Source organism: Patagioenas fasciata, chromosome 3, assembly GCF_037038585.1.
Source record: "Patagioenas fasciata isolate bPatFas1 chromosome 3, bPatFas1.hap1, whole genome shotgun sequence".
Taxonomy (NCBI): Eukaryota; Metazoa; Chordata; class Aves; order Columbiformes; family Columbidae; genus Patagioenas; species Patagioenas fasciata.
In genome coordinates, this window is record NC_092522.1 from 71,029,717 (window position 1) to 71,055,289 (window position 25,573).

A 25,573-nucleotide genomic window follows, 5' to 3' on the forward strand; every position below is an offset into this window, starting at 1 on the left:
CGTCCCTTCACTCTGCTGCTGCTGCAGCCCTGAGAGCTGTTAACAGCTACCTTGGTGGCCAAGCTCTCCACCCTGCTCCTAGTTGTGAGCAGGCTGGCTCTAGGCCACCTGGGAGTTTTGTGGATATCTGTTTACATGGGATGACTATGCTCTCAACCGTATTTAATCGGTTTTCCTTTCTGTATCTGATGAACACTTTTCTTCCTCAGAGAAATTCTGAGAAGGGAACAAGTCTGAAATGTACCTCTGCAGGATTTACTATAATAATACCAGCTCAAATACGATGTTGATATCTGCTCCAGTCACAGTCAAAGACATCAGCTGTTTCCAAGGGGAGCTGCAGCAGTAATAGCTGGTGGTGGACACTGGTGGAAGCTTGGTCAGAGCTCATAGCTATAAAGTTCAGTTTGTTTGGATACCTTTGCAAGTACGTAAGTGAGGGTGTGAGCAAATGAATGCGGGAGCAACCTGACATATGTGACATGTCAGAATCCTTGCAGAAATACAATTCTGCACAATAAAAATAAATGAAGCTCTAATCCCTGGAATGGTTGTGTAATCATTTTAGCTGTGGGGCTGTCTCCACTTCCATCCTAACCCATGTAAACCCATGTGTGTCATTAGTCAGGTGGCTTAAAGACCCATTTCCAACACAGTTATTATGCTTGTCTGTCTAGCTTCCTGCCTTGACATAGCACAAAGTGAGTGTATCTAAACTGAAACAAAAGGGATGCCTTCTGCATAGCTGACTCTGATGGTGTGAGCCCATGGCTCAGTAGGCAGTACCAGTGCAACGTGAAAGTCTGCCATAAAGAGGCTTATACTATTTCAAAGCTATAAATGAAAAGAAATTGAGTTCACGTTCTGCAGTGAAGCAAATCAAAATCCATAATGTTCATATTAATTGCCAAAAGCAGACAGTGCCTGGGAAGCAGAATAGAGGGTGGAAATGCAATAAATCTTCAAGCTTAAATTTGGAAATGAGCCCAGGTTTTGGGGAGTTAGAGTCTGGTAGGATTTATTTTAAAAAGTATAATTCTATCAGGAAGAAAATCAGTCTGAGAGCTATATTCTAGATCTTTGTTAATTTTGCTTTGGCATTTAGCCAAATATTGTTAATTGAAGCTCTAAGAACTATTTCACTTACTTTGATACCCACAGAGAATTAAATGATCTTTTTTGTAACAACCAATGCTCTCAGACTTTTTTTGTCTTGCTATTTAAAGATAAAATTGGTACGATATGTCTAGAATCTTTATTGAAAAACCTAAGTGAGGACTGAAAATAAGCTACAAACATATAACTAAGTCAATTCACTAGTTTGCCTCTTTCCGTCATGGGCTACACAGGAGTAATAGTGCCAGGAACACTATTTCTTCTGAAAGACTTTAAAATAAGTACTAAATTAAAAAAATGGAATTTAAATGTAATTTTGTCTCCATTTTAATTACTTAATGGAAAAAAACAAGCAACAAATAATCACAGTACTCTTTGTTATATCTATTATATTTGTACATTCTATTTAGGATACAAATATACAGAAACATTTAAACTAATAATACAGTGATTTGGAACCATTCTAGGACTTTTCCAGATTAATGAAATGTCAAAATGCGGTGAAACATCACTGTGCAGTGATGCTCTGCTAATTTCCTTTTGTGATGAAGAGGCAGCAGCACAACTCCCGAGTTCACAACAACACTGAGTTAGGTGACTTAGGTGCACGCACAGAGAAGGAAGTCTAAACCAGCAGTTGTTTAGCAATGCAACTACTGTTGCTGCATCCAAGTATCAAATGCATATCAAAGTCCTGAAAGAAGTTCATGCTCTGAGAGTCAGGTAGTCCTACAAGTCTTAAACTGATGAAAAGTTGAATGTTTTCTCACATAAACGGGGTGACAATTTGAGTGTACATGTGTCAGGCAGCTGTTGTGTTGTTGTTTTGTTCTGTTAAATTTGCAATAGGAGGAAAGAGAAAAGGAAGTGACATGAAAGGATTTGCATGATGCCAACAGCAAAGGGGAAAAAGAAAAACAGAAGAAAGCGAAGTAAAAGTAGTGGAAAAAAAAATCTCTCATTTCCCTGCCAGCGCTTGGCCTCTCCTTTTCCACTTTGTTTTTTCTGCCATTTAGGCCTCACTGCCTGTTGTCTCCAGTAAAGTTGTGCTGCCTACATGTCATTAGCTGGGGTGGCTTTATGGACTGCCCAGAAAAGTTGTTAAGAAAAAGTTCAGAAAGTTAATAGTAAACATGCTGTGATGCAAATGACAAGATATCATTTGCAAGACTTTCTGCTGCTGCTAAAAGTTATATATTTTATGCTCTATGAACAATGTTTCTTCTGTTGAGAAGAAGGGCAAAGGATTATGGTGTTTGTACTGAACCATTTGCTCAACATTTTTGCCCACAAGCCAACAAAGGAAGGAAAACGCAGAGGGATAATATTAAAATGAAAGTATACATGTGCACTGAGAATCAATACAGCCACACAAGCCAAGTTTTCTAAAAGAGATACAGAATACATTCACAAAATCAGTTTTCTGATTTTGCTGGTAAAGTTATACAGCTGAGGACAGGAAAGTGAGCTGGTTCTAAAGACATTCATAATGGCACTACATGGATTTTCAATTCCTTATTTTCCATTTATATTTCCATGAAGATCCAACAATTTCTTTTGTCCTGCTCCAGACAACATCCCCAGAGTCATGGCACATAGATATCTATATATATATATAGATATATATATATATAGATACAGATATGCACACATTATTTGTTTGCCAGACTGTTCAAATCACATATGACACAAATCCATGCAAATCTGATAGAAGCAACAGCTCAAACATATCAGGGCTTAAAACAAGCCCAATTTCTGATCTACTCTCAATTTGATATAGGATGTACGTCTGTCCAGCCTAATTTACTTGAGTTATTTTCTAGTAGCTTAATTTGAATAGCTTTTTTTAGGCCTAGTGAGAGAGGGAATGGGGGGAAAAAAGATTGTCTCGGTGACAGCATACATAAAAAGAGATGCTAACTTGTCAAATCCTGGAGCAGGTAAGGTGTCCCTGGTGAGTCCACAGCACTCAGGTAAGGAAGTGCAGCAGTTGCTCTGGCATTTTCACAGAGCTACTGTTGGGATTTTCCTTTCCTGCCTTCTCCTGTGAAGGCATTTGACATATGGTTCTAGTGTTGCTCAATTACGTATCTCTCTTCTACCTCACTTAGCATTTTTCATTTATTTTCATTTCCCATTTTTAACTAGAATTATACTTTATTCATCCTTCTGCATAGCCTGAACATTATTAATTTTTATCAGGGAATGGAAAAAGTCTAGTCTATTATTTGTGACGAGAGAAAGTTTAATCAGTGCAGAACCTGGCTGAGAATGAGATATGAGTGCCCCATTTTAAATGCGCTGATTGGTCACCAAGTTTTTCCCAAGTGCTGAAAACATGTTTAAAACTATGCTATTTGATTAACTTGTAAAGTCTGAGAGTAGCTAGCAAATTCAATTATGGATTCAAATTATGTTACTAAATTGCCTAATTTTAAAAAGTGATGAATGAAGTGCATGAAAAGAAAGGGATAATAAATGTCTAAAGAGGAATTGGCAAGGACTCTATTAATTAAACCTCAATGAACATGTGTATCTTTGTTATGTGAATAGGTGTGCAGGTACAAATACATTGGTGTGCATCAAAAATTCAGCTTTACATGAAGTTTGCATTAAGCCATATTTCATTTCCTACATATTTGAAATTCATTGAAATGCATGTTTATGATGGTAAAAGATAATAGATACGTGCTCATAATATTGCAACAAGCAATAACTGTATTAACTGTGTTAGGACATAAAGCTGTTCAAAAGCATATTGAATGTCTATGCAAAGTATAATGATATCTGGTCATAATCATGGCTTCTTTTGGTTGGGTCAAAGACCGAGATAAGGGAGGGGTCTCCAAGAACAACCAAGTCAGGTACGGGGACAATATGCCTTCTATGAATCCCTGAGCTGTAAATGAGAGTATGTGGCACACACTTGCAAGTGCTGTCCCCACAGACCAGCTCTCAGAGGCACCCACAGCATTAGCATTGACTCCACAGGGGTCACATTGGGCCCTGCCACAGCCCAGGAGCAGGAAGACAGGAGGTGACTTAAAGCTGCAGAGTCGCTGCATGGACTCATTGCTCTTAATCCTCTGCTATAGCTTTCATCACTTGGGATCAGGCCATATTTAGCTTCCTGCTTTCTGTGTTGGTGAGGTTTTATTGCCATCTCCTTTTTTTCAAGGATGGGAGGCATCTGCTCCAAGGCAACTGTTTGAGATGAACACTGATTCTGATGTGGGTTTTCATACACCTTTTGTATATGAGACCTCAGTCTCTGTTTACAGGTCCTTTCCTGCACTGAGAAAGGGCTCATACACATTGTCTTGCACACAAACCATGGGCCAAACCTATATCTGCATTTCCAGTACATCTATGTTTTAAGTAGAAATAGCATCTAAGAGCTGAACAGCCCTGTGGAGATATACAGGTATCTATCTTTCTTCAGTAAATACAAGCTTAGCTCCTTCGTTCGCCAGACTAGATCAGCATCTACACATCAGCTCTTTTCATCTACCTTTTTCTTTTTCTTTTCCTGCAGAAGCTTATTCTCATCAATTGCTAAAGAGCTGGCACACTGCCCTGCAGCTGGTGAAGAGTACCTGCTTACATGCCTGTGAAGCACAGAGCTAACTCCTCAGGGACAGCTCTTTTCTGACAGACATGGTGTGCAAGCTTCTGCAAACACTCAATTACATTTTCAAGATGAGAGATCAGAATTTCAAAGGTTGTCATGAGCAGACCTCTGTTTAAATTTCAAGTATTTTCAGAAAATAAATTTAGTTTGAAAGGATTTATAAGAAATAAGGAAAAGTGGGATGCTTCAAGTCCCTTGTGGGTGAAACTTAAATGACAGCACAGGGTGAGGAAATACAGTGTGATCTGTGATGTGGGTCTTTTACGTGATGGAGGCTGGAGATTCAGGAAGGGGCACAAATTAACAAAGCAAAACAAATAGTTCTTGTCAAAAACAAGTAGAGTCAGCTTTTGTTGTACAGGTCATACATTACTCTAGCCAAACATTCCCCAATTCAGAATACAACTGTTGACTGATAAGAGTACCACATAACAAACAGGACAGTTGGTAGCCTGTGAAAGGTTGCTGGCTCCTGTCAAAAGAGTCCTTGATTCACCTAGTTTAAAAGCAGGAGCTTTCCCCATAGTCACTCAGGCATCCCTGCTTCCTGCTTCAGAGACTCCATCTCCTGGAAATAGCCTGTCAGGTCCCATCTGTTTTTGTGTGAAGCTGCCAGCCCCCTGAGAGAGGGTCCTCCATTCCCATCTCCTGTCTGATGCTGGAAAACCAAAGGGGAATAACCTCTGCAATCTGCCAGAAATTGGTTTTCTGAAAGCAAGGACTTTGCTTCAGGGAGCTGCAATCTACCGTACTTAGAGGAAAATTAGTTTTCTAAGTACAGTGCTTTCTTCTGCTGGTTGCTTCAGTCCTCCATCTTTGTCTCTGCTGCTTCTCTTCACAGTGCAGCTTGTGGGAACTTAAGCTTAAATAACTCATCAACAAGCAAAATCCAGAACAAAAATATTCTTATTACAGCAGGTATTGTGAGGAGAAGGAAATGATGGCAAAGTAACTTTCAGACACTCCTTGCCATTGCAATGACAGTAAAACTTTGCCAAAGCACTGAGCAGGCTAAGGCTGGTATAATTAACAACTGTTATATTTGTCTGTACCTTGAAAATAATTAGCAGGTGTCCTAGTCGATATGACAGATTCATTAATCATTGGAAGCATTCCTTCAAACTGATTTATCAGTCAAACAATTGTGTCTTCACTATTGCTTTGTAAAGGATAATAATTTTACACTGCAGATAAAATGACATTCTGTGCCCCAAAGGACTTAGTGTCTAAATAACACAAGGCAAACATAAACAGTAATTACAGTATAGGGTAAAATCTGAGAAGAAGAAGGATTTTACACAGGAACAAGGCAACAGAGTGTCTCAAAGAGGTTTTTGGAAGAGAGAAAAGTTGCTAATTGCGGAGGGGTTGTTAGAAAACAAACTATAAGTGGCACAGCTAGGAAGAGGGTTAGGGTGATTGCCATCAGAACATTTACATAAATTCAAATCTTTGAAGAGCTTTAAGGCAAAGCAGAAGGCTTCAGGGTGATTCAGCAAACATCGAAAAAGAAGGTGCAAGAAAAATAACACCATTTGGCAGGAAGGGCAAGGAAGATAAGAGATAGGTTACAGAAATAAAGTTGCAAGTATAAACCAGTTTTGGAAGTGCAAAACTGGGCTCTTGAGAAATGGTAAAAAGAGAAAGGCCTCACAGTATAATGAGTTGGAGCACCCACAGTGAGCAGAGGAAGAAACAAAAGCGACCTAGTGTGCCGCATGGAAAATTTTCAGAGGTGACAAGGAGGGAACATTCAAGAGGTTAAACGACACAGTATAGATGGCTTTTCTTGTAGTTTTTTGTTTGTTTGTTTTATTGATTTTGGTTTGTTTTGTTGTTGTTTTGCTTTGTTTGCAGTTTTATTTTATTTTTTTAATTTTTCCTCCTGGAAAATTAAGCAACTTACAGTTACTTAAAGGATGGCCCATTCTCAAACAAAAACTATTTCTCACATGCCATCATTCAGACCAGAGTACAATATTACCCAGATAATTTATTATTGGAACTGAGTTACTTTATGACTTCTTCTGAAAATAATTCATTGGCAGAGTTTTGATGTTGATGGACCACTCAGATCTTCTGATGTCTATGTAATGTCTATATAACAATGTCTTTGCTGAATTTCCACAATTAGTATTCAGACAGCTTAGGCTGGGTCTGAGGCCGAATATAGCCGAAGGAGTGACACAAGACAGAAATCTCGACAATTTATTCATGTGTCATATTTATGTTCCTCAGCACATCATCTGAAGATCTCCTCTATATAGACTGGAGTGAGCTCTGCTTCATTCATTTCTAAGAAATACTGTAACTGTGAGGCAGTCAGCCAAATTAAATTTTATGAAATCATTGTATAGATACACACACATATATGTGTCTGTATGTTGTATATATGAATATTCTTGCTTCCTTCTGAATTTGCTCTTCTCTGCACTATGTCTTTACCCTTCTACAACACAGAATCATTTTGTAGGGATATTAAATACTAGATCTATTTGTACTTTAAATCTTGAGTGATCTTGAACTGTTGAAACTCTCTAATGTCTCCATAGAAACTTGATAGTTCCCAGAGAGGGAGGGAACATGTTACTATTGTTTGCAATATTTTTACTCAAGTTGTCTGGGCAGAAGAGGGGTTTTTTTGCCTATACTGGATGTCAATGTCTTTTGAAAGTCTCTGTATACACCAAAATGATGCAAAATTTTGTCAAATATCTACTCACAAGGTAGGCAATGCTACTGAAAAGCAAACCAAACTCTGAAACATTACGATAATTAGTGCAGAGTTATGTAAAAGTATCAACAAGCAGACACTATTTGTATGGAAAAGCAATTACAAGAGGAAAAATGTCAGTCTGCAGATGTAGCACATATTGCTTCCCTATTGTTTTTATGTAATCGGTATCGTTATGCTACCTAATGACACCAATTATTTAAAAATTAAGCACACAATGCTACATACTTCATATTTATTATATTCAGATAGAGTTGCTATTTGCAGCTCTTTAGGGCCAGACATCCTTTAATAAATTCTACATGTGCCTTCAGTATTTTCTCTAGGGTTGTATTTTTTTAATGCTTACACTTTTAGTGGGGAATCTCAAACATAAAAAATTAAAAAGGTCGATTTTCTGATGAAACACATGAGCCTGGATATTCTAAATGGCACCCTAGACTGCAGAAGCTAATTGCTTTTCGACAGAAGAACTCTCTTAAGTGCTCATGCTGGAAACAGGTTCATGTGAAAAGCAGGATGCATCTCTGCTCTGCTCCCAGGCCTGCTGGGATTTGCCGAGATGAGTGACGCTGTGAAAAATAGAAATCACCTGGAGCCTCTTAATATTATAATCAAGTGAAAGCACAATTACTACTGTTTTAATCCATCTGCCTCCATGCATCCGCTTCACTTCCAATCACCTGCTTTAGTCACAGGTGTATTATTATGGAGATGGTGTTGAAAAAATCCAGTGCCATGTATGTTCCAAATTGCTGTCCGCCCTTCCACGGCAGTCTGTCTGTGCAGCTTCAGTGCAGTCATTTGTCAGGAAGGAGAGCAAACAAAGGCCCCATACTGCATGAAGCATAGCTAAAGTGCCTTTGTGGTGGGGGGGGGGCTGGCTGAATTATGCCCAAGTTTATGTTAATAGGTTGCAATTTTGACAAGTGCCATTCATGTTAAATGAGGGTGGAAAAAAAATCAAACAAATGTACTATATTCTGGTAACTTGTGAAAAGCTCAGTAATGTTCAATAGATGCTATATCACGTATCTGGAATGCTTAGGTAGCTTCAGTAAACAAACATAAATTTATAGTATTCAATAGCAGTTCTACAAAGACAGTCTGGCCGTATATGACACTTAGTTTCTGATTTTACCCTGCATAATACTTCACATCCTACGTGATCAAATTGAGAGACAATAATTACACATGATAAAATCAAATTGCAACAACAACAGCATCAACAGTCGGGAAATAGCAACTGCAACAAACACCACTAGTAGTAACTTTTAGTTTAGAAAAAGAAAATGCTAACTATACTAAGGTAGCATTTTCAAAATTCAGTAGGTGAGCCATAAAGAGGAATGTTGAATGGTTTAACAATATGGACACTTATCATTTCCTGCTGATAAGTTTTTCATGTGAAATTTAAGTCTGTCAGACATTCTTTGAAAAAAAAAAATTTGAATTTCAACATTAGATTCTGATGTGTTATCTGCTATGTACAGATAAATACCAGATTCTAGGATTCATATGAAAATTTTTTTCATATGTAATCACAGAGATTCTTAAAAGCCATTTTGAAATGGATTTTGGAATGGATTTTTGAAGGTAATTGTAGATAGTTGAAAACAACGTTAGGTTCTTGTACATCTTCCTAAGATATTAAAAATAAAACTAAAAAAAAGAGTTAGCTTTTCAGGCATGATGATAAATTAACCTCTGTGGTCATGTGAACATACCAGGAGTTAAGGTTCTGTAATCTTACAGCAGTTTAGCTTTGACCCAGTATTTGGAAGACACGAAACATTAAGCTACTGTGTATTAGATGCTGAATGTTCTGATACGACAACTATATCCTTTCAGATTCTACTGTAGTTTTAGTGCTCCAAACACTGCTTGCACTTTTCCAGCTGGCATTGTGTTTGGGACAGAAAAAACTCTTAACCGCCTTTTGGAAAAGTGCTACTTTTTAATTTCAGTGAAGTTTTTTTAAACACCTGAAGTTTGGGGAAGAAAAAAAAAGCTCCTCAGTGATCTATGCAGCTGTATAAGCCAACTCAAAAATGCCACTGAATCACTCTATGAGGTGGTTAATGGTCTAATCACTTTTCATACCCTCTTCAAGATTCCCCCTGAGACTTGTTCAAAGCTTCCTGTGCTGAGTCGAGCTCTCTTAGGAGCTGTGGATCAAACAGAGCCTGTTGCTATCAAGTGTGCTCACACTGAAGAAGGCATCTTTGCAAAGTTTAGCCCTAAATTCAGAGGTGTTCTGAGATGAAACTCCTCAGATTAAACCCTGCTCAAATGCAGGGCACTAGTTCACGCTGCTGGTGGCAACTGTAATCTGTGGCTCTCCCTTGTCTGGAAATAGGTGTGATTAGTTTCATTATACTGGAAGTACATCAACTATTGTTATTATCCAAGTTGAGATTACACATCTACCACCATCCCAGGTGATTCTCAGTAAGTGTGCAAAAGGATAATGCCTTTGTATGACTTTGTAAATGAATCTTTGGGTATTTTTAGTTTATGGATAATTACACACACAAAAAAAAAAAAACAAACCTCTCATCTCTTTTTCTTTCTCATCCTCTTCTAGATTGTTTTAATTAAAATGAATCAGCAAGCTTAAGGAAGCTGAACAGCTACACAAAAGGAGCATTTCAGGATACACAACACAATGTACTGTGGTGGGATTTTGTTTGTCCCTGATATTTAAAAATCATAGGATTAAATGGCTGCTACTTCTGGTAATATTTAGGCTCTTATAATCACAATGAACCTCCTGTTGGCAGTACTACTTGCAAGATCAAAAAGAGACTGAAAATGTAGCGCATATTGCTTACCTATGTTTTACATATAACTGGTATAATAATTTTTAATGACACTAACCCCTTTCAGTCAGTCAGAGCTTCACAACTCATAACGTGTAAACACGCAGACAGCATTTGGAAAGGACCCGATACTTTAGCAAATGACAATTTGTTTAGCTCATGCAGTTTTCATTCCTGTAAAATTTGCTGCATCGTTATATTCTGATCATTGCAGCAGGAAGCAATAATCATGGCAAGAAAGAGCTAACAGCCAGGGGAAAAATAATTTTCTTATGACACACAGTGATTTCAGAAACATTTTTACAAAACACAAAGCCACTGAAACCTAAAATGCCGGTTCAGACAGAGCACAAAACAATGATTTAGGAGATTCATGCTTTTGAAGACGAAATCAATTCATGCAATGTGTAACTGAAAATGTTTGCAAGAGTCCACTGTAATCTTTGAAATGTATCTGGGTTACACACTTTGTACAGTTGGTATCTAGCGGCAGTGAAATTTCTGCCGACATCTCTAAGAGAATCAGGAGGCTGCCATCTGAAAATGAGGCAAGTACCACCAGCTGATACAGCAAATGCCAAATGGCTATTTAGCAGTGCCAGCTCATGCTAGACTCACCAGAAAAAAATGTCTTCCTCCCCCTTCTCTCATTTGTATTTAAATCTTCAGGAAAATAAATCACTTCCTAGAAGCAGGGATGGAGAAAGCAGTCTATTATTCCCTGACAAACCACAAAGTATTGTTCATATTGACAATCTGTTTTGTATAGGCAAGCTGCAGAAGCAGTAAATCCTATTAACCTGTTCAAAGTCAAATGAAGACATTTAGAAAACAGAACAGCTATTACATGCAGTGGTGAAAGAAGACCATCTGAAAGAAAGGTTAAATGAATGCACCAGCTATTAGATTATGCAGTTACAACTGGAAAATCCCCCCAAACCTTTCTATCACCTGTTCTTGCCCTTCAGGATATTAATTATACTCCCCCAGTCGAAACAGATGACCATTCAAATACTACCCTCTGTTCTGTCAATGCTAGTTTTCAAGATAAAAAGTCAGTTTCATGTTAACAGGACTACTATGGAAAAAGCTAATGTGATACTACAGTTTTACTAACGCACACTTCCTCTACTCAAAACATATGGCATTTTGTATGTGCAGACCACTCTGGAGATTTACTGTAATTATGTCATGAAATGCTTATTGTTATAGATTCGGCAGCCTTTCTGCATCTCTACCTGCTTTGTTCAAGAGCAGCTGCTAGCTCCAAGCTGTTGCCTGCTTCCAGCGGCAGAAGTTGAATGAAGGAGTGCTTTCTAGGGAAGGCATGTTTTGAAGCAGACATACTGACAATAAACCAACTCAGAAGGGAGGCATAACATTGACTGGATAAAAGTTGAGTAATCATTCTATGATAATTTACTGAAACTGGGTGCAATTTGCTTTAAAATAAAAATTCCCTTTGCTGCTGATGTTGGACTTGGAGGCCTTTAACTGGTAAAAGTGTGGCATTTGCTTTTATGAAGCAGCTGATCTTTGGAGATTCATTAAACCTCATTATTTCTACTTATGCATAAATGACTATTAATACTTAATGAATGAGAGGAATGGGAAGAACAGGATTGTCTGAAGCAAGGCTCGACAGTCCTTCTCTTCCATCTACTCTCCCTGCTCATCATGACTGAACACACTGAATTCAATTACTAGAGAAAGCCTTGGTAATCTCATGGTAAAATGGTGAGTGCTTCAGATGGGACTGACAGGCATTGTCTTGATTTCTGTGCCTTGTTTTGTCCAGCCTTTAAGAGAACAGTATGTGGAAGTGGAAATGGTTAACTAGTTAGGAAGAACAATTGGTGCAAAAATGTCAGAGATTCCTCTGCTGTGTTCTTGTTACACCCTTCTCGCTGCAAATGGCAGCTATTAATATTTTATTGACTTGAACCTCTGGGGTAGATTCCAGATGTCACCACTTGATCACTGTCTACATATAAGGAAAAATAAATTCTGTCATGTCAATGTTGAATTCCCTTCTATTGCAACAATCAATACCAGCAGACAAATGCCTCTATGGTTTTGCAGATTATTTTTCTCCTCAGATTGTGACTATGCACACATGACTGGTCCGTTTGCAGAAAACCTGGACATTCAAAAATAAAATAAAGCAGAGGAAAAGTCCCAACATTTCATTTTTAATTTGTATATGTTAATAAATATTACCTTTATTGTATTCAGAAAATAATGAAGGCTAAGCTAGGAGATCTCAAGGGCAGAGTAAAAAGAATGTTGCCTGCTGGGAAAAAAAATCTACTCTATTCATTTTGAAAACATGAATCACTTTATGCCAAACAGTTTCAAGCAGTTGGGTATTGAAAAACTGATATCTCATTAGTGCTGCAGTTTAAATGAATGGTGCTGCTAAGGAGCACATCTCCAAAGCCCCCCAAACACATCAGTAGTGCACGAATGTTCTCTCTACCTGTCCAACTGGTGTTGAAGATAACATCTATTAAAGAAGTGTTGAGAATTGGCTGATGTCTACTGAGAATATTTGCAAAGAAAAGATTACTTCTGATTTCAAGGGAGAGTAATTTTCTTCAGTTGGATGGAACAATGACATTTTTCAGTAAAGAATATAACCTGTCATTTAAAATCTGGGCTTCAGGTAGAACCTTCAGCAAATTTAGGACAAGAATTGCGGCACTGCAGAAGTCAGGATGCTGAGAAACCTTAGGACGTGTCTACAGAGGATCTTTCTCTACTGTGCACATTGTTTTGCGTGGTACATAAACACTAGAAAGTTAGGATTTTTCCTACTGGATTTTTCCTACCTGTTTTTCCCAGCAGTTCATATTTGATTCCTTGACACCAAGCTGTGGGGTCACAGCATGTTTCAAACACTAGATGGAGATCTGGTTAGTGTTGGTATTACTACAGCTCTAGAGAACATAGACTCTAAGTGTGTAATTGCCATGGTGTTGTGGATGTATAGACATGTATATAGACACAATAGCAACTGTAATAACTCAGAGGCTGTCTTCTAATGGAGACGCCAAATGGTATAACACAACTTGTATTCACACAAATAAGCCCATTTTATCCCCCAGAACAAGATGAACACATCCAAATTGGCTATCACAGATGCTCCTGGTTTGCGCTGCCCCTGCACCTATGCACAAACAATGCCTGGGACAGCAATCGCTGCTCTGGGGCAAATGCATGACAGGGACTGTAGCAAACGTTAAACATTACGGATTATAATGTGGCAGTTTTTAGGATGCGTTCTGTCCAAGTATAGATGTACCAAGAAAATCCAGAGTCAAAGCAGCCGGCTAAGAAATTTAGCAGGGAACCAGGTACTGTGTTAATCATCACTTGCCTACACTTTAAATGAAGTTCATTGACACTGTTATTTTAAGATTAAACATTTCAGGGCTGATGCATTTTCCAAAAGAATCATTTTTCTTCAGAAAATTCCATGTTAGCTCTACTTCTGAGACTGCAGGAGAAACCTGGGTCATCAAAAAGAACATAAACAGTTTTCCAACATTTTTTTGGCCTGCATTGAACACTTATTCCAAGGGCCCTGGATAGACAGTTGCCACAGAAAACTAGGTACTTTTTTTCTGGATGGCAAAATTCTTGTTATGCTGCATCTGCTAGAAAATGAGGAAAAAAGTTAAAGAATTCATAATGTAATATAATTGCTTTTATTTTACAAACTCTGAAGGTAGGGGGCATCTAAAAGCTTCCCAGATTTCCATTTTCCCGAGGCATAGTTGATATTTCTAGTGGGCTAGTTAGCTCTACCAAAAGCACTTGACATGTATTATAGAAATGCAGGATTCTATCATCGAGTACAGTACCTTCAACACAGGTTCAGCTGCAGTTGCTGATGTTGCTCGTTTTTGGTGAATTTAACAGCCCAGATTTTCTCAACCATAATTGTCAAGACTAAACCTGCAAAACAGCTAATTCCACTTTTTCATAGATAGCACTGTAATTTTACGTGTTTGGTTCATCATTTGCACAGGAAGCTGTCCTAACAACACAAAAAAATGAAACGTGAAGTATATGACATAGTATATATGTTTCAACACAAATTTGAAAGCCTTACCTGAAAACCTGCAATAATACTGACCTTTTCTGCATTTTTTTTTTTTTTAATACATTATTCTCCATAATCAAGTGAGGAAGTTAGTTGTGTGTTTTATCACTCCCTATGTTATAATCAGGAAAAAAAATAACAAATCTTAACTCATGAACAGAGTCCTCTTGCTTCCAGAACCAGAGATTTTTGATGGGGTGTTGAGCTAAATGACAAAATAGTATCTGCCACATTTGTATACAGCAGAACAAGGCAGTACTGTAACATCAGCAAGAACACCTAGCACAGCGATACTGAGCTATATCTGTACTGTGGAATTTTTAAAAAATTATTTCTAAAGAGCATTCATGTGTTTATTGTACCTTCAGAATCAGCTCACAAATGGGGTTGATGAACCTGGCACACAACTGAGTTTTTAATATGAAGAGGGATTCCTTTTTGTGTAATTATATGTTGCAATGGAATACTTATGATTACCTAAGTTTGTGCTTATTATTGTTACTGCTATTCTTCTTGATATTATTCTTACATCTACAGCACAGGTAATTTGGATTCTCTTCCATGCAAAACCACTTGTAGAGAATGAAAATTGAAGGGACTAGAGTCCCTGTTCAGAATTCTTCAAAACCCCAGTCCAAGGCTTCTGACCTGCATATAGCTGGAAAGTGTTCACATGCAGCTCTTTTGCTATGACAGTGTCATAAAAAATGGTAGAAAGTCTGTGCTAATATCAGAATTGAGGAATAATTTAAATCCCAGGTGTGGGAGGAACCAAGTCAGCAAGCCAGCATCGCCAGTTAGCACAGCACCACCAGCACACATAGCCCCAGGGCACGCATAAGGCACTGAGCTCGGGGTACCATAATTTCATTTCTGTATCATATAACTATCTATCCTACGGGGTCAACCAGAATCAATCTCCCCTGTGTAAAGGAATACATATGAAACGGTCAAAAAAATTGTCAAGAAACTTTCCTCAGGCCTCAAACTAATGAGGGTTCAGCTCTTGGTTATCACAATTCCAATCCCCGCCCCAAAAAACAACATTCGCTGTTCACCTTTGCTAGTGCAAGAAGATCTGTGAGAAGCAGAACTGCTTCTTACAGTTTCAGCTCAGGCTGGTGCTGTTGCCTTTCATTCTATCAGGTAAAAAAACCTCTATGAGACACGCCTGTGTGTATTGGTCAGGTAACTCTATTTAAAGCTGACTTCTCTCCACTGAATCAGAGCAAACTTGTTTGCAGAAAATTATCATATAACTTAGCTCTATATGAGCCCAGCTCATTAAGAAGGGAAGCTTTTAGGGAAATGAATGAGTAGAATTCTACTGATGAAGCTCCCTGCTCATTAGAAAACCGTTTATGCTTTGATGTGTACAATCCAGTTTTCTGCAAGAAGTAGTGAAGAAATGCAGGTAAAATTTGGTAGAAACAACTACAGATAACACACATAGGCATAAAGAAATCTCTTATGGTAATCCTTCAAAACACTAATGACATATGCTCTAACATTATTGTCAAACAGAGAAACAGCAATATGCTGTGCTCTCAGGCAATGTCAAAGATGCCCGAACTTGATGTTGTTCCTCTGCTAACACGGCAAAAAACTGTTATTAAATTATCACTTTACAATGATTCATACCCTCTTCCCATTGCGCTGATTTTGCCCAGTCCTGCAGTGAAAAAGCAGTCTTTCTAAAACACCAATCTATATCATTAAGAAACAATTTTCCTTCAAGCATTGTGTTGCCCAAGAAGGAAACTCCACCTTAATTAAACAATGTTATTTTTCCCCATTAGGTCTCCTTTCTAACTTATAAATATTCTCACTGCTCTACAAGCACAGGGGGAGGCAGTTGATGTGCGAGGTATGTGCATGAGTGTATGTGTTTGGAAGAGGTGGAGGCTGCTGTCAAAATGGAGGTGGGGAAATAAAATTAGCAAGGGTAACTGAGTGAGGACTTTTATGTGAAAGATGTGCCTCCTGCACAACCAAAGAGGTTTATATTTGCTAGAAAGGAAGATGGTGTCAGGCATATTACTGCAAATAGATGTACTATGTGCTACTTTTGGTAAGCATAAAGGAAGTAACGACTGGAAAATTATGAATCCGGTGTTAATTTGCTGCCACATTTGAGGGTCAGATGTTTTGCAAGAGCTTTGGCTTTTTGTGTTAGCAACAAGTAGGTCTGATCATTACATTTTGTGTGTTTTTGTTTTTTTTTTTTTTTTTTTAGCATATCACACTGTGACTATCACACGGGAATGGGACATGCTGGTTCATGAGCAGAACCCAAAGCCTACATCAACTGGTGACACCTCCTAAAAAGATGTGTATTATCCATCCAAACTCAGTGAAGACGTTTAATACATACAAGTTCGTAGGTAGATCCTTGCCCTGAATCTTTGTAGCTCTGACAAAAAGACCTGCCTGTTTTCTTTTTGAATTTCAACATGGACAAGCCAGGGCAGACTTATGTTTTATTTGATTCCACTCATGCTTATGTTGGGACCCATAGAAACACCCTTTTGCTGTTTGCCTCATTCCTAATGACATCATTAATTAGACAGCTTTTATTTTTCATGCATTCATATGACTCCTTCACTTTGTTGCCCATCCTCCTTTCATGCAGTCTATCCTGCTGATACACCCACAAGCTTCACATCCACAGCTTGCTTCTTTTAGTCCTGCTCTGTCATTTGCTGGTCTCTCTGGAGGAACTGCTATTTTTTTTTTTCTGTGCTCAGGTCTCATCAGTGTCTTCCAAAATTAAAAAAAAAAAAAAAAAGAAGAAAGAGATAGAATATATATATTTCTCCCCAACACCCTCCACCTCCTCACCCCCCCACATTGTAGAAGCCTTGTTTCCCTTTCCTGCTTTAAATGCAGGAGTTTTACAAGCTCTCTGTTCCTTTAACCTCTCTTGTCCTGTTGATGCCCTCCTGATCTCTCACTCTGTGAATCTCAGCTTCATAGGATCATCCTGCCTCTACATGTGCCATTGTCCCCTCCTTACTCCTGACCAATGCCTCAGTCTAGACTGAGACCACCTGGAACGCTGCTGCAGAGATGATTTTGCACAGCTTACTTTATCCCTGCATTTCTTCACTTTAGTTTCTTCCAGTGAAATTCAAATACTCCTTTCAACTGCAAGGCTATCTGTGGCTTGTCCCACTTGGCTTGTCCTCTCCTGTCAGTATGAGATTGCACCGCTGATGAAGCGCCAGCTCATTGTAAGCCACTCAATAAATATCAAACTTTTTCACACTTTCCTCTTTTGTTGCCTTTTAGAAGAAATTTCTACCAGATAATGCAAAGTTTACTTGTTATTTTGGTTCATATCCTTTTTTAGGGCTTTTCTATCACACCTACAAAAAAGCTGACAATGGTCAAACAGGAGGTGCACAGAAACTGCAACCTAGTATTCCCTCTCAATTTTCCTGCCTTTCCCCTCTTTTCTGTCTGTATGGGTTGGCTGGCTTGTTTCGTACTTTGAAGGTAAGCTCTTTTGAACAGGCAGGAAACGCTGCTTTGCTTTGCAATCATACTGTCCTCAGCACTGTTGGGGGCTTTTAGGTTAAAAGCTGTTAGAAACTTACTGGAACGTGTGGGTCTAAAGCACAAATAGACAGTCCAGCTAAGAAATTCCTATGAAAGCACCTGATTACTCACTACTCACATCTTCCCACAGGGCATGAGACTATTTAATGTCACCTGTGCTATGCTAATATTAAGGATTTTGAGAGTACCCTATTCTAATTATTATTAATCCTTGAGAGAAGCAGGGAACATCACTGCTATTCTACTGTTCTAAGTGCTTAAATACATACACAGACCACCTTTCTTCAATATTTGATTACCTTGCAATGTTTAATGGAATTATCCTGGCAATATCTTTCTGAAATATTTAAGAACCATTGTTTGTATAGTACAGACAATAATTGTCATGAATTAAGCACCCTGAGGAAGGTCATACTGTAAGTCTGCAACACAGCAGAGATTTTGAAGCTGGCATTGTAACTGCATAGCTGTATTATTGCATCTTAATAACACAGTAATGCTTCATGATGTTTTAAATCAATATGACAGCATCAGAGATTCAAAGGTACTATGCATGACAGACTTTGCAGAATCTCAAATAGTATACATTTACTGTAACTAGTATGGATGGACAATTACATATTACAAACTTTAAAGCATGAAATAATAATTTTAATGGTTGCATGAACCATATACTCAAGTATAATTACAGGAAGGAACAAACAGGAATTAAGACTAATGTACAGCATATAAAAGTCAGTGGACAGGATCACTATGAAAATGGTCAATACTTTTGTGTAAACAGTTTACTTATAGTTTTATTTATTTGGCATGTAAGTTACCATCAATAATGTAGATACAGTACATAAGAAATGCTTTTTCCCTGCTCGTTTTACTGGAGTAATATTACACAGTTCATCTTTTCGAGGGCTATATAACTAAAACCCAAATTGGCTAAGGTGATGCCTTCACATTAGTCTTATTCCCATAACTCAAGCACTTAGTTCCACTAAAATCAATAGACTTGTGAGTGTGTAAGTGAGGAGTAAAAGACAAGCATAATAAATACTTTTAATCCTGTGTTGGCAAATAGATATGGAATTTTGTCACTCTTATCTCCAAAACTGATCTCTTATTTGCATGTTTTTAGAGTTTTGATCTACAAATGGATTTTAATGTGTCTACTTTTGCAAGAACAGCCTTGTGGGAGTGGGGACAGGTCATGCATAATCAAAGAGTAAAACACAGTCAGAAGGAAGATGCAGAGAATCAAAGCTTCATTTCTGTATGAAATGCAATTACTATTATTATAATTTCCTTGTATCAAAAAGGCCTTACTGTACTGGGTCCCATCCACATTTAGAGGCTTTTTGAGACATCTGAGAGATCACTATCTGTGCAAATGGTGCAGTGTCTTATAAACCAAACATGAAAAATTTAGGCCTCCTTCCCTCTCTGCAGCACTTGGGAAGAGGCACAGGGAGATGAAATAACTTTCCCAAGGACATTGTGGCAGACCTAGACACATAACCCACTGGCCTGAACAACAGCTCAGGACCTGAACTAAAAAGATTTCCACCTTCTGATATAAGACAAAAGCTCAATAAAAAGTGCCAATCAAGAAAATTGTACATAGGATCTGTAGCTAGGATTAGACATTGATGGGTGTATGTGGCTGTGAAACTGCTAGCGGGTGACCCTTTTTCAGCTGTGTGACTAAAAAGCTGGGATGCATATCCTATTTACACACAGAGTCAAAGACCACCTTAAGCACTGACATGACATGCCAAGGTTAACAGAGGAATATTCCCTTCACTGTGTCTACCCATGTTACTGCTTTTCCCATGGTGAAGCGGTAGCTATATCTCCTAACTTTCAGGGGTGGGAACTTTCATTCAGCCTTCACTCTGTAAATACAGTACAGAATGCAAGTCAAATTTCACAAACCAGTAGCAAATCAAATCTCCATTAGAACCACTGACCTCATTCCTTACCTGGAACAATTCTCTCCAGAGATCAGTAATTTAAGTATATCTATCCTTCATAACCCAGGAGTCCTGAAAATGAAATAGCTTCTCTGATGTAAGCAGCAAGAATCAATAACCATTAAGCACATAAGGACACGTTAATGTATGAATCTTATGGGTATCCAAGTCATACCATCACTAGATCAGTTCATTTTGGTAAGGTAGGCATGAAGAATAGGGAGAATCGTGGTTGTTGCACAGCACATTGGATGGTCCAGGTGCTCAAGATGCTGTAGCTCTGTAAATGGGACTTCCCTGAGAATGGAGAATTTGGCCCAGTATGTGAGCACAGGTTGCATTGAGGATTAGCTTTATACAACAAAACAAATGAATTAGCTGTGGCCAAAATGGTATATTTAATGATGTATTTAATGCACAGCACTAAATGAATTACTGTTGCTATCAAAGTGCAACGAAGCTAAGATTTCACCTTTACAGGTTCAGCTATGATATTTGCCAAGAATCAGGGAGGGCAGGAAAGGAGGGAATTGTTCCACAGAAATACCTTCCCCACGTGTCTTCCCAGACCCCAGGGTTTCACACAAAGCAGAACAAATCACACACTGTTCACTTCCATACAGCTGTGTGCTGCAGGTGGTGCCCTAAAAATATGTTTGTTTATTTTGCAGCACTGCAGGCTCCAAAGCTTCTCTTAAGAATGAAATAGATTCCCTTCCCCTGCTTTCTCCCTTCTTCACTCTAAACCCCTCTCTCTTTTTTACTTGCTGGAAGAAGATGGTAAGACATAAAGTGATAGCAACGTGGCTCATTCTCAAAAGCACCAAATGGGAGTTATTAGTATGGAACACTGAGTAAAACTGAGAAGCATGGTGTGTGGCACTAAGATTTTGATGAGTACCACTTCAGAGAGGCAACTACTACAATAGCTGAGTGAAAAATCAGCGGAAGCTTTTCACGATAGATTTCCATAAACATGAAAAAAAAATCAGTGGCTGAGGAAGAAGTAATGCGCTGACATAGGAATGGTTAAAAGACAGACATAAAAGTGCATTATACAGTATTTTTTAAAATATATTTGATGCAAGGATTGATTTACTGACAGTTCTAAACAGGCTGTAGTCTTCTACCACCATCATCCAATGCACTAAGTGCTCTGTGTCATGGAACACAGGAGCTACTGTGGTTGCTTTGCAGCCCCTATTATCACTGTAGGTTATTCTATGCTTTGCATACATAAAAGCTAAATACCCAAATTGGGATAATTCTGGTTTTGTCAGAGCATTTTCTTATACTCAGTTCTCAATTTTCCCCCATTTTGAAGACTTTCTAAACCATAAGCATTCAACTGGTCAAAGTAGAGAGACCGGTAAAATGAATTTTCTGTTACTTCTTCAGTGTGAGCTAAACTAGCAATTTTGCCCAATTGTTTGTTTACCCTGAGCAAAATCCACTCTTCAGGACTAGATGGTGAACTATCTGTGCGTCAGGACATCTGTCTCTCCTTAGTCTCTAAGGCTGGTATTATGTAATAAACACCATACCACTCTGCATACTGTGCACTCTCCTGATTTTGGGATCATTTAACCTTCCATTTGCTTTAAATATGACTTCATTTAAGTAGCAGGAGAAGTGAAAATTCTCCAAAATTTCACTCTTAAAACCCAAAAATCTGTGTTGACTTGCACAAAATTAGCAGCAGCATTTGTATAGTTCACAATTTGGTGGTGTTTGTTTCCTTTATGTGTTTTGGAGACTATGAGTATTCTGCACCTCCCCAGCAGATTTTTTGTCTGCAGTCCTTGAAATATTCCACAGTCCACCCTAAGACTTGCCTTTGAGAAAGTATAAACCACGGGGTGGTTTACAGTTTTCATCTTAGCCGTCATATTCTTTCCACTAAGTAATCCACAGCAAATACCACATCTATGTGAAGCCTAACCTGCAGCTGGATTCTTCGTGAGTTTACTGGCAAGCTGTACAAGGAACGCTCAGTACAATGTTTTCAAAGGCTGATATAAGTAGTTCTCAGTGAAGCTGAATGTCCTTGTAACTTTTTATTAGTATGTAACAGGAAGCATACTTAAAATTTGCTGCAGTGCCACCAGTCCATGAAAAAGCCAAACATCAACATTAACTTGATCAGTCACAAACATACAGAAATAGAAACAGAAAGCAAGTAACCAATTTGTTGGTTGCAATTTATGGTTTTAAAGTGCATGATCTATGTAATTGACCATAAAATAAAATTGAAAAGAAAGATTAATTTATTTCTACAAACTGGAGACCAATCTGATCTCAGGGTTGGGTTTGTTGAAAGCTAATTTGCTCAAAACTAAGTAATATTTGCTTTTCTAACTTTGTGTTATATGTCACTGAGCAGTACCAGATAATTCCTCTGTTTCTCACCACATTTAACATGACAGTGAATTTATGCTATCCTTTCTATTAAAAAAGGAACCCCATGCCCTCAACTGGGAAGGTGAAAATGATGTAAACAGTAAAGAAGCAAGCACCAGGTCTGGAAAATTGACCCATGCATATACTGTGTAGCTCTTTACCTATGATAATCACACTTACAGTAACATGAATGGAAATCTAAAAACAGTTGTAGTTGGCTACAGCTAATGAATTACCAATGATTCGTTATCCTGAACATTTCCCTGGCATGCAAAGAATGACCTTACCTAGAAACACAGCTCTGTTTAGGCACAGACACACAAAAACCTTGTTACATCAGGAACACAATTGAGCTTGAATTATGTATTCCTTGAGTTTCTTGTTCATCATTCATTACACACACAAAAAACACAGAAAAATTAGCCTGGATATCTTCTTTGGAGGACTTCAGGGTAGGAAGGCTCTACAGAGGGATCTGGACTGGTTGCATCATTGGGCTGAGCCCAATTGCATGAGGTTCAACAAGGACAAGTGTCGGGTCCTGCACTTGGGTCACAACAACCCTGTGCAATTCTTGGAGAAGAGTGGCTGGAAACTTGCCTGGTGAAAAAGGATCTGGTAGTCAACAGCTGGTTGAATATGAGCCAGCAGTGCGTCCAGGTGTCCAAAAAGGCCAACAGCATCCTGGCTTGTATCAGGAATAGTGTGGCCAGCAGGTCTAGGGAAGTTACTCCACTGTACTCGGCACTGGTGAGCCTACACTTTGAAGACTGTGTTCAGTTTTGGGCCCCTCACTATAGGAAAGGCATTGAGGTGCTGGAGAGAGTGCAGAGGAGGGCGACAAAGCTGGTGAAGGGTTTGGAGTACAAATCTGATCAGGAGCAGCTGAGGGAACTGGGGCTGTTTAGCCTGGAGAAAAAGAGGCTGAGGGGAGACCTTATTGCTGTCTAAAACTACCTGAAAGGAGGTTGTAGCATGGAGGATGTTGGTCTTTTCTCCCAGGTAGCATGTGATAGGATGAAAGGAAATGGTCTTGAGTTAGACCAGAGGAGGTTTAGGTTGGATATTAGGAAAAATTTCTTCACTGAAGGGGTTATCAAGCACTGGAACAGACTGCCCAGGGAATTGGTTGAGTCACTACCCCTGGAGGTATTTAAAAGATGTATAGATGTGGCGCTTAGGGACATGGCTTAGTGGTGGACTTGGCAGTGTTAGGTTTACAGTTGGACTCGATGATTGCAAGAGTCTTTTCTCTATGAGTTAAGCTTGCATGATAATAATTGTTTGTGAATAAAATTGTAAAGCCATTTTAATCTTATTTACCTGTTCATGCTCATTGTGTTGCACTTTTCACTTTGTCTCTTTTGTCAGGGTCCCTTTGCTCTGCTACAACACAGTGAGCTGAGAAGCACAAAGAAAACCTGGGATGGCTCCCCTTAAGGAAGCTGGGCTTTTGGGTGAATCAGCCACCAACCTGTAACACACAGAGCTCACACAGAGATCTATTGACAGAAAAATATACTGAACCAAACTCACCTGGTATTTGGTCATTTACAGCAAAGCTGGGGAATAGGCAAACGGAAAAGCTGCTCACTTTTTGGGTAGCTGAGGGCCACATTACATATTATTGACTGTCTTACTGCCTTACATTAACTTTTGTATATGGCTAACCAGATTTGTTCTCTCTTTTGCTGGTATAGTTCCTCTTTGGACAAAACTGGAATCTCCTGACCAAAAAACTTATATAGGGGGAGTAATTTACCCAGGCACTAGTCCAAATTTAGGTATATAGTAACAGTTTTATGTGCAGTCATATGTATCTCCACCTGGGCAAAAACATGTTTGTATCACTAGAGCAAACATTAAAATGCAGATTTCCATTCAATGTAATTAATTCAGTGTTTATGTCATCTTTTCACCTAGGTCAGAGACAACATAAGGCAAACTTATTAGTACAGGTAAATATGGCTGAAAAACTTATCAATTTCCCCCCAAACAAACGGTTTAAATTCCTCATAAATTTTATGCATTGTAACAGTGGATATTTTTCCTTGTAGAAGGATTTAAGATTTCTGGGTTTGATTTTCATATAACAAGTACAACATTGTGTTGTTTTGGGAAGAAACTTTCCCATTCGTCCCAGGTGCATACTGACCAATATGGCTAAAGAAAAATTGACCAGTTTTGAGCCTGTGAACTGATCAGCACATCTGTTTTTACTATTTTAAGTTTCTCCTCCATTTTGGATTTTCTTTTATATTTAATTTAGCTTTCACAGCAATGGCTGTAACTTATTATGTCACAGCTTATATCCTACAGTGTAATTTGAATGTAACCCGCTATAAATTATTTGTGGCAGGGTCAACAGGCAAAATGGCAGTCAGGAAAACAGAGTGTCATGTCAGCAGTTCTCACAGCAATAAACATGTATGTTGGAGCTCTTTGTGTACAGATGTCTTGAACCAGGTGCAAGGCAACAGAGTTTCATTGCAAAACCAACACTTAGAGCCAGTGTTTGTAAATGAATGACACAATACTCCACTATTCTGGTAATGACTTTCTGGAAGAAGAAATCTAGAAAAGGCGGTGGAAATTACATAATCTGTAAACACTTACTGCAAGGAAGATCTGAAGAGAACTGTGAGCCACTTCTATGTACTGATATTCAAGAAGACACCCCGAGACAGTGATATAGCGATGATCCTCTGGTGCCCAGTCTGGGGCTGGGGTTACTGAGGTCACGGTGCAGCCTGGCCCATTCTCCATCCACCAAGAACGATGCATTGAGATATTAAAGGTCAGAATGAGATCTGTTTCCTGCAAAAGAACAAGTGATGAATTAATGTGCAGGGATGGTACTCCGGCATCAAATGCCTCAGGAAGAGATTTCACAGAACACATAAAGAAGCAAAGAGCAGTGATAAAACTGCACTGTCACATAGAAGTTAGTGGAGCTTGCCTGCAGCAAGCACAAGTAGCAGTACCTTGGCAGGGAGAATAACCCTGCAAGCCATGATCTGTTCCTAGACATTATGATAACCTAGATTATAGCAGTAATTTCTGTTACATTGCCCGTTTTCCTGTGAAAACCACAAGTACTAGCACATGTGCACATTTACACAACAATGCTCATCTGCTCAGTTCCTAGAAATATGGCCCATATTTTGGTGGTCTGATATACCAAACTCTACAAGAGTCCTTTGGAACCAAAATTCCATAGACTTTAATATGAGTGAG

General features: G+C 38.7%; 1 protein-coding gene across 3 annotated transcripts in view; it reads right to left on the bottom strand.

The window, feature by feature from the left end:
• The window catches only part of NKAIN2 (sodium/potassium transporting ATPase interacting 2), a 548,040-nt gene that overhangs the window by 58,747 nt on the left and 463,720 nt on the right, over nt 1-25,573 (bottom strand). For all 3 annotated transcript variants that reach the window (XR_011738396.1, XR_011738395.1, XM_065835583.2), the window contains one exon: nt 24,953-25,153. Coding sequence is in view for 1 of the 3 variants with exons in the window: in XM_065835583.2 (XP_065691655.1) it covers nt 24,953-25,153 (201 nt within the window). In the remaining 2 variants the exon portion in view is untranslated. The remainder of the gene's footprint in view (nt 1-24,952; nt 25,154-25,573) is intronic.